The sequence below is a fragment of the Carassius carassius genome, chromosome 40 (genome assembly GCF_963082965.1).
Source record: "Carassius carassius chromosome 40, fCarCar2.1, whole genome shotgun sequence".
Taxonomy (NCBI): Eukaryota; Metazoa; Chordata; class Actinopteri; order Cypriniformes; family Cyprinidae; genus Carassius; species Carassius carassius.
The window spans coordinates 19,943,083-19,954,029 of NC_081794.1; the positions used below are offsets into that span (position 1 = coordinate 19,943,083).

General features: G+C 36.0%; 1 protein-coding gene across 1 annotated transcript in view; it reads left to right on the forward strand.

Moving 5' to 3' along the window:
* LOC132122323 (GDNF family receptor alpha-1-like) overlaps positions 1-2,040 on the forward strand; it is a 36,137-nt gene extending 34,097 nt beyond the window's left edge. The window contains exon 9 of the mRNA XM_059532431.1: positions 725-2,040. Within this exon, the coding sequence (XP_059388414.1) occupies positions 725-859 (135 nt within the window). The 3' untranslated portion in view covers positions 860-2,040. The remainder of the gene's footprint in view (positions 1-724) is intronic.
* Positions 2,041-10,947: the final 8,907 nt, after the last annotated feature.

The following is a 10,947-nucleotide window of genomic DNA, read 5'->3' on the forward strand; positions in this document are numbered from 1 at the left end:
TTCAACTTAAATTATACTGCATTCAACACTTTTTCTTTAAGTTTAATATAATTTAATATGAAATTACCTGTACAGCCAATTTGATTAAGGCAGCATCTGAACTTATGGTTTAAAGTAGGTGGAAAGGGTTTTTTATTTTATTTTATTTACAGATATCAGTATGTTTCTAGGGCATATTAAGCTCTTTTAAAGGCAAAACAAATCTTGTTTGAACAGCCCTTTTGATTCCATTCCATAAAATGTATGCTATGAAGGCAGTCACAATAGCAAGATATTAAGTCATAATTATAAGACAATTCTGTCGAAGACAGATTTTATATCTTGTAATTGCAACTGTCTTACAACTGTGACTGTATGTAACATAACGTCACAACTGTAATATAGTCACAATTTTGAGAATGAAGTCCAAACTTTCACTTTAATATCTTACAGCTGTGACCTGTCACAGAAGAGAGAATTCTGAAAGTCCCAAGTGTGAGATATAAAATCAAACTGAACATAATTACAAGAAAACGTAACAAATAGCTTTTTATTATTTAACCCCGACGTGGAAATGGGCTTTCATACTATTGACATAAATCTGTAAACAATACAATACACATACTGCCTAAACTGTGATATTTTAAGGCTTTTTTTAAATTTGTAGGCTTACACATCTAAGAACAAAACAATCAGAAAATGTCAGAATGACTAACAATATGAAAACATGACCTTTTTTCCACAGGATCCACAGCTGAATGACCCCAGTAGCTTTAATGCAATACCTCGGAGCTCAACTAGTGCTGTCTGTCTGCTGGACTGGACTGTGCTGCTGCTGTCTCTGGTCTCAGTTCTTCTAACAGCCCCACAGACGTTATAGCCGCTCACCGATCAGACCTGCTGCTGGACTGCTGCTGCCGCTTCTGTACCATACAAAAATGTTGTATTTTGAGTTTTTTCCGCAAGTGGTTCTGTGCGCGCTGTGGTGTTTCAGTGTGATGAAACTATTCTTGGTCCACCTGCTTTACTTTCTTACTTATCGGAGATAATGGACAATCTCAGACATATTTGAATGTCAGTAAAAGGTCATGTAGGATTACTTCTGTTGCGAAAAACTTTCTGCAAACAGGTGTGGCCCGAACTCTTATATGTGGGTGGCACATTATGCTGCAGTTTTTTCTACCATCACAGCGAGACCTGGTCGCGAAAAAAAAAGAGATGCAAGAACCACTTCTGACCGTGAAAGATTGACGCAGCTTCTGCATACTAGGGTGCTGCAGATGATCATTTATTTTCTCTGAGCTGATGCCACAGGAAAGCCTGCAAACTCCAACTTGTACTCAAACAGTGTCAAGCAGTGCACAGAATTATTTTTGAAGGCTTATCAGCAAAACCTGCTGCTACAGTCCCTTATTAGGACCTACAGACTCCCTTCTCCCTCAAAGTGGCAGTGAATTTTCACAGTGCTCCAGCTTAGATGATACGGTATGGGAAACGAACATGAGGATAGACACGACACTTTATCACGTCAAAACACAGGCAAGGTTTCTAGACTCCTTTAAATTTGTAAATGTCACATCTATTTTAGCTCTTATCCTCTCCGGTGAAGCACACCATGAGGATGAGTGCTCAGCACCGATTTGCTTATTTTGGGAACTTTTGGGACATGCCATTCATCCTGGATATTTACTTGTAAATACCATCTTTGTTTACAATTAGCATATTATGCTTCTCAAAGTTGATTTCTAATCTAGAAAACCTTTTCGGCTATTGTATCACCTCTGTTGTGTGAAATATGACTTAAGTTTTAGTGATGAAATTCATAAGTAACTATGAGGGTTGATACCACAGTCAAGTATATGTCAAATGTGCTTTATGTACATCCAAGTGAGAACAGTTTCTTATGCTCATCTGAAAGAAGTGCTCTCCAAGTATCATTTCTGCATTGTTGTTGTACTGGTTAGCTGTAAAAAGAAATATAAATATGTACGTATATAGAACGTGGCTGTTCTATATTTGCAAGAGCAAAGAGAAACTTACATTAAACAAACTAAAGAAGGACTTTTAACTTGTCTTATTTTTTTCATTTCATTTGTTTTACTTCAGATTCATAAGAAAATATGTGTGTTTCAGGGGTTTTCAAGTATTGCAGGGGTTTTCAAACCAGAGGTATGGGATATTTTTGATAAATAAATGCATCCTTTGTGAGCATAGGAGATGGGAGACTCCTTTCAGACCCAAAACTGAATGGCAGTATATATATTTATATGACACAAACAATTACAGTGTCAAAGTAAATATTTACGCTAATGTTTTTAATATTTTTAGAAAGAGGAACAAAATGGATCATTATATTTGGAGGTGTATGGCATCAGAAAGTGTTATAACCCCTGAGCTCAAAAGTATTCAACACTGAAGTGCACTCCAGACATTTCTCTGGCAGCCTGTGCCATTTAGTGCTAAACCAGACATGCTGCCAGTGTCAGTAAATGTGTAAAGACTATAATTGAAGTGCTCTTGGATTCTCATTACTAAAATAGGAGATAAACTGAATGTCTGCATCTCCTATGGATAAGCCCCATTCGATTCACTATGCCAGTATGTCCTTCATGGGCAAAAATAGATATACGCTTTACAGTTTACAACATTAAACTTGACAGACACATGAGCAGAAAGCCATAAAAAGCTCTTGTGGTTTAGTGAGGTCCTGTCAGTTTGACTGATGACTCAAAAGTCACTAACCAGCTTAGCAGTCTTAAAAAAAAAAACATTTTTTCTTACAAAAAAAGGAGCTGCAAAGCAGTGTTAGCGGTAACAGCTGACAGTTTTCCAGTTTATGTTAACATTAGTTAATACATTAGCTATTATGAACTAACAGTTCTACTTAAACAATGCTTTTACAGCATTTACTAATCCTAGTAATCTATAGTTCACCCAAAAATGAAAATTTGCTGAACAATTACTCACCTTTAGGCCATCCAATGGATGAGTTTGTTTCTTCATCAGAAAAGATTTGGAGAATTGTAGCATTGCATCACTTGCTCACCAATGGATCCACTGCAGTGAATGGGTGCCGTCAGAATGAGTCCAAACAGCTGGCAAAAACATCACAAGCAATCCACACGACCACTTGTCCATGAATTGGCATCTTATTAAGTGAAAATCTGTTTCTAATAAACAAATCCATCACTAAGAGAATTTCAACAACAAACTGTTTTTTTTTTTAGCTAAAAATAAGTCTTTTATCTATAATATTGCTTTCTCCAGTGAAAAAGTAATCTAGTCTGAATCAGGAGAGAAATATGCTCAGATCAAACACTGTTTACGAGCGAAAACAGTTGGTGGATGTGAGAAGATGATGGGCTTTTTCACTTGAGAAAGCAGTATTATAAATTATGAACTTATATTGTGGCCAGAATCAAAAATGTATGTTTCTTACAAACACGTACAGCAGCTTGTCACTTCACAATTGATCGACTAGACTCATATGCGTTACGATTTATATTCAATTTAACTTTACATTTCATGAATAAACACAAATTGACAATCAACAGTAGTAAAAATCACAATTAGATCAAATTCTGTAAAAAAAGTTTATTTCTATTTCATTATATCTTAAGCATTAACTAACAGTACAGACGTAGAAGCCAGTGCTGTGTTTGAATCACTGGTTACCTGGCTGGCATCATACGTGCTTTAGCTTAGACTGTTACCTCAGTTTGACTGTTCTTGGCCATTTTATTAGGCTGGATTAATTTTCACTCCTTGCATTCAGGATTAAGCTATAATGGGGACATGATTGTCAGTCGGATCACATCAGTCCACTCTCCCCAGGACAATAACACACAAGGACGCAACCCAGTTCATCTAGAACTCACTCAACATGCTGTTCTAGGACGTGGTGTTTCTTGACACCAGCCACCACTTCAGACATGATGATTGAACATGTGTCCAAAAGATTGGAAGAGGATTTATTAGCTGTGTCGCACTGGAAAAAAAAAAAAGAAGTGAATTTATGAGTTATGAGAAATTTGCACGGTGGGAAACAAGGAACGCTGAGAGGCGAGATTTAATAATCGCTCAAGCGGAGCATCAGTGGTTGTGAAGTCTGTTCGAAAGAAAAGGATCACAGCATGCCACTGTAATTGCGGAGCATTGCAGATTTGCATCAAGCACAATATGAGCTGTGAAGCAGGACTGAAAAGCAAATGACATGGTATCAAATAAATTAACAGTTTTATGAGCTGGGTGTCTGGTCTGTTTCAGATAAATTTGGAATAAGAAAGCCAGACTGATTAAAAAATACCATAGAATACATCCTTTGTACACAACAAGCAAAGCCACATGCGAACCTCAATGAAAGACTAAAATAATTGTGTTCCTCAAATAAAAGAGTGGCACAGAAGATACAGAACAATGTAATCAGTGTGTACTGTCTGCTCTCAGAGAGGAACTCGTGTCTAATTACCTCACCCTTGACCTTGGGGCCTGGCGACGTTGCTCTTTTTTCTTTCTTTTTTTGGAGAACAATTTCAAAATTCTTTTACCATTTCACAAAAATGACACTTCTAAACTTACCACTGTACTTTTTATCTTATTTGTGGTAAATGTCAGGATTTCAGGGGCTGTTTGTTATTGATTTCCTTTAAAGCTAAGGGCACAGGTAATAGTGGGTTAGTGATTTGATTCATTGATAACGGCAAGAAGATGTGAGACTTCCTTAAGATTTTCGTATTACTAGAAACTACTAGAACAACTAGAAAGCAAGAGTTTGAGGAGATTGTTCACTAAAACTTATTCAGTAAATCCAACTTAACCAGATGTTAAATGTGCTGAATAATGTTGCACTATATTTAATTTGGATGCACAATAAATCAATATCATAGTGTTTTTTTGTTTGTTTGTTTTGGTATTAGCCCATTATTGGATGTTTAATTGTGCTTGCTCATTTTTAGATTTAGATTACATTGGCTGTCACCTAATGCTCACTTATTTAACATTACAAACTTAGTAACACTGTTAAATGTAATCTTTAATCAAATTTCAAAATGGATGTTTATTTTTAATATTGCACATCATAATGTTGTGACACCTAAACTCAATTTTAGCATTTAAACAATTGTTTTCAGCATTTTATTTAGATAAAACAAATAGTTTATTTAAAAAAAAATCCATAAATAATGAGCAGCTTATCAGCATTTGATAGTTTTAATATTGTGCATCCCTGTTATTCAAATTATTATTATTTTACCCTAAATATCTGTTTTATTTATTTTACTTTTTTAACTTCAAGAAAAGGTACAAAGCAAGTGTATTTAATGCGCAAATTTAATTGAATGTTGATTAATTTACATTTTCCCTAGACAGACAGACAGATAGATAGATAGATAGATAGATAGATAGACAGACAGACAGACAGACAGACAGACAGACAGACAGATAGACAGATAGATAGATAGATAGATAGATAGATAGATAGATAGATAGATAGATAGATAGATAGATAGATAGGGCTGGACGATTAATCGAAAAGTAATCCAAAAAAAAATTTAATCCTGTGAATACTTCCCCCTTAAACGCATACTACCGCGTATGTAGCCACATGACTCTGCCCCGTCTAATCAGTGGCATAAAAGCAAAACACTGAGGTTAACGCCGGTTCAACACATAATCATGGCGCGTGAGCGGTGAGCGGTGAGCCTTGCGTCTTCACTAAACTTTGTCAGTTGTATTTGTTTTATGGTTTGGACATTCAAGCGATTAGATGATCGGATGTGTATTATTATATCGAGCTACCATGTTCGCGCAGCTGCATTGTGGCACGAACACTCATAAACAGTAGCTGTGAAGATCGCGCTCACAGAGAAACACAGAAGTTGTCAGCGCTGTCCTGTGATTTATCACTAAAGTAGCTTAGAATCTCAAAACTTATTATAGCATGTTTGTGTGCAGCGCACATGAAGCACAACCCAGCAAACAGGGGACGTCCGCAGTACGTCCGATTTATAACGTTCGCTCGCTGGCGGACGTTCGGAGGACATTCGTCTGAGACTATTTGTGAACGTCCTGTTTCGTCCCTCATCTGCCATGTCCATTCCAACACTTGAAAAATGCAGTCCTTTATCTTTTATCATCAGACCTGACCAGTGTTGGGCAGTAACTAGTTACATTTAACTAAATTACGTAATTTAATTGCAAAATAAATGTAGCTGTAATCTGTTAATGTAAACTGTAATTAAATTACAGTTAATTATGATATTGTTAATTATTACAAAGGGAGTTACATTTGAATATTTTCACACATATACAGTACATATTTAAAATATGAGACACCAATGTTTCTGGAGTTGAAGACACAGAATATGACACATGCTTATTCCATTACTGTTTTATTTCCTATTTTGGTTTATGTAAATTATTATTTATTTATTTAATTTTATTTTATTTTTAGATTAACTGCCTTTTTTCCAAGGCATTATTAGATGCCAATGTTTCCTGTCATAGCCATAGCTGTCATTGCAAAGATTTGATTTCAAAAACAGTATCATAGCTATTAAACTATATCTTATGATTTTAAATCTGTATTTAACCTAAAAATATTGCAAAGTAAAAAGAGCTGCTAAAGTCCTATTTTGAGGTGTTTGTACTTTACAATTAAATTATAGTCTTAATTCAAGTGAAGAAGGATTCTGAAATCTGAGAGTAATCAGTGTTGAGTACCACTGTAACATTAACCCTGCCTGCTTTAAATGATTCAAAATAATCAAAATTTGAAAACAATAGAAATTTAGAAAAGTAATCAAAAAGTAATCAAATGTAATCAGTTACATTACTTAAAGTCACTTGAAACTGTGACACTACATATTACATTTTAAATAAGGTAATTTGTAATCTGTATAACATTTCCAAAGTAACCTTCCCAACACTGGACCTGACACCTTGCAACTCAGACAAAGATAGTTGACAAAATCAAACTAAAATAAACTCATATTGAATTTTAAAGGGTATTTTGCCTAAAGCAAAAAAAAACTGTAATAATAACAGATTGCAAAATTTGCTGATTGATATTATTATTTTTTTTTTTTACTATATAGTTTTGAATACATTGTAAAATAAAGTTAATGTTAAATTAATAATTTTCATTTCTGGAAAAAGAAAATAGGAGTAACTTCTGTAATGAAAAATGTCATTAAATCAGGAGTCTGTTTCAGCATTTAAACATCAAAATCATGATCCCTTTCAATAATATAATTAAACATAGCTACAATTAGGTTTATGCATGAATGAAGAAAATATGTTTGCATCCCAGGAGCTCTAATAGAATGTTATAGAGTGAATGCCAAGGAAAACATGAAGAAAAGAAAGTGAAAAATAACACATAAGACAAATAAATTATTTTCATTTAGTTATTAAACTGTTTATTTGTGCTATATAAATAAACTTGTATTGTATAAACTGTTGGTAAGCCTACAAGAAAAGTTATTTAGGAAATTATTTTAGTTATTGCATTTAAGACCGCTACTACATAGAGCTCTAATAAAAAAGTAATATAGCCACACCCGAGATAGGATCCAAGCAGCTGTCGATCAAATGAGCACATGACTGAATGACGTCACTTTAGGGCACGCGGCATGTATCCATGGCAACGCTCAGCCGCTAATGACAGTTAACGGTCATCCGGTGATTTCCTCAGACATGGAGTTTTCGCTTTTGTTTGATCAAAAAAGGTATTTATTCTTTTATATTATTAGACATTATATCTACCGTAACTACTGTTTATCTCCTAATGCTTACATTTGATAAAGTTTACCTTTTTAAACCTTTGCTGAAGTTGTCCCTCGCGGCTGCTGAGGTTAGGCTATGTGAACACTTTCTAAGTTAACGTTAGCTTGTAAAGTTCAAGTTCAAGTCTGCTTTATTGTCAATTTCAAATCGAAATTGCATTACTCTCAGACACCGGTGCATACAGATAAAATTAACATTAAAGCCTAAAAATCTAGATCAAATATAAAATGTAGATACAACTATACAATAAGGGAATGTAAAAAAAAAAAAAAAAAAAAGGCATATAATAAAATTAAAAATAAAGTTAAATAAAGCAGCGCAAGGCAAATGACAGATATAGTGCAAATCAATGAAGTGAACAACAGTGCAGATAAAAGATATTTAGTGCAAAAAAATCCCTTATTAAAAATCCCTTATTAAGTCTGATTAAAGTGACAAGTGACAAAGGGCTCAAGAGCAGTTATTTTATTTAACTGACTGATGAGGTAGTGGAATGACGTCAGTTCCATGCTGAATGAGGTAGTGAGCAGACCAATGCTGCACAAAGTGACTAGTGCATGCCATCATATAATTAGTGTGTGTGTGTGGGGGGGGGGGTCATAGTTCAGTGGTGCCTGGTGCAGAAGAGGGGAGGGGGGCAAGTTCGGGAGGGAGTTCAGCTTCCTGACAGCCTGGTGGATGAAGCTGTCCTTCAGTCTGCTGGTCCTGGCCTGGAGAATCCGCAGTCTCCTACCTGATGACAGCAGACTGAAAAAGCTGTGTGATGGGTGAGTGGGATCACCTGTGATGCAGAGGGCTTTGCGGGTGAGACGGGTTCCATAAATGTCCTGGAGGGAGGGGAGAGAGACACCAATGATCTTCTCAGCTGCTCTCACTATGCGAGTCTTTCGGCAGGACGCGTTGCAGGCGCCATACCACACAGTGATGCAGCTCGTCAGGATGCTCTTGATGGTGCCTCTGTAGAAGGTGTACATGATGGGGGCTGGGTGTCTGTTGTCTTTGATTAGCTTAAAAGTACAATAAAATGACATTTAGAGGATTTAGAGCGAAAGTCCCCTAAACTTCCCGAATGTCTGCTGCACGTCCTGTGAACGTCCTCGTGAACGTCCGGGGGACGTCTTAGCGAACGTCCGCTCGACGTCAAGCGGACCCTACACGCTGACGTCCGGGGGACGTTCGCAGAGGCCATTTAGGGGACGTCCTGGGGACCTTTTCTTGTTAGCTGGGAAGCGCATGCATAGAGGTCGGCGGACGCGCTGCGGGTTCCCGGTTTGTGTCCGGTATCGGACTTATCTGTGTATTTAAACTGTAAAAAAGGTTGTTCCAAGTCGAAACTACGATACAGAAAACTACATCAGTATATCATCATAAACGCAGCCGTTTTTGTCTTACGTGAACATAAACAGATGAGAAAGAAAACACACATGTGCAGTATTTTTGCTTAGAGACAACAGCCTAATAAACGCGCTGCCTGTCATTAATGTTAATCAAAGAACAAAAGAAAATCATTCACTGATCTTGTCTTGACTGAATATATTTAATAACTTTACTTGATTAATCTTTATTTTATTTATAAAAAGAAAACTATGCAGTGTTTTTAAACTTTTAATTACAGTTTCTGTACCTGAAGTTTTAGTTGTATTTATTTATGATATTGCTAATTGATTTGTTTGTTCCTATCTTATTACTGACTGTTCACTTGTCTTTAACACTTTAATATTTGAAATTTATATTAAATCTAGTTGTTTTTGCTACGGTATTTTTTTAATCACAGGCAAAATTCCTCTTGCAGTGTTTTGTAGGCTGCTGATTTTTGCTCATGTTATTCAGCTGCAACAGAATGCTTTGTAAAAATGTTTGACATCTAAATGTTTGACTTAAATTTTTTTTATATTGAATTTTTTATTTTATTGGAATCGAAACTAGGAATCGATAAGAATCGGAATCGATAAGCAGAATCGGAATCAACGATACCCAACCCTAGTAAGAAATGTTACGAACATAGCTAAAATAACTGCTGATAGTCAATCATATTTACAGTACAAACCTTGTCGGTGAACTATGAGGGCAAAAAAACAAAACAGAAACAAAATAATCGTTCATTAATCGTAATTGAGGTAAAATGTTCAATTAATCGAGGTTTTGATTTTAGGCCATAATCGTCCAGCCCTAGATAGATAGATAGATAGATAGATAGATAGATAGATAGATAGATAGATAGATAGATAGATAGATAGATAGATAGATAGATAGATAGATAGATAGATAGATAGAATATGAATAGGGGAGAAGGGTTCAGTCAAGAACCACAAGTGTGGCTATATGTAACTTGTTTGTAATGGATTTCATGTAGTTTCCTAAGACGTATGTGCTTGTCACTCATGATCTCTGAACTCTGACCTCTGAAATGAGGATTATAGTCTAAAGTCCATGGTTACTCTGGTCAAACACTTGTCAAATATTTCATATGTGAGGGTTGAAAGGTGAAAGGGTAGACCTATGCCCAGCATTCACTCAACATGTTGTACATGACGATTAGTCATGGGCCATTTCTTAGCTTGAAAGCAAAGTAAAGGCGGAAGTGGGCAGAGGGATACTGAGATGGGACAGGGATGTGACTCATAGGACAGTTGAGGGGAGCCGAAGATAGGAGACCCTTTGTTATTACCAAAGGCAATTAGGCATAATGTCTGGTTTCTGCATAGTCTTCAGTGCCATGTGCCCCCCGTTCTTTTAAGGGGCCTTGAATACAGCAAGACAAGCATCAGCTTTGTGACCAGATGAGCTCTGTCTGTGTAATTTGCAATCAAGCAGAAAAAATTACCCGACATCAGAAGGGAAATAATGCCATGAGGGTGACAATTCAGAGGGAGTATTCATGTCTTCTGCAGGGTCAGCAGGGTTTGAGACATTCAATTTCATAAAGGTTTTGTAGGCTGATTATTTCAAAAGTTCAAATAAAAAGGCCTTGAAACTAGCCATAAGAAAACAAAGTGGAACAAAAGAGTCACGCACACGCCATCCTGCTCCTCAGAAGTAATAGTTTTCCTGAGAGAAACTAAAGTAATCTAAGCAAAACAAGTATCTGTATTTTCTGTATATTTGACCACAAGCATGGTTTACTTCTGAGGGAACTTTGAGAAATCTAAACTCTCTCTCCGAAAAAAAAAAAAAAAAAGTTGT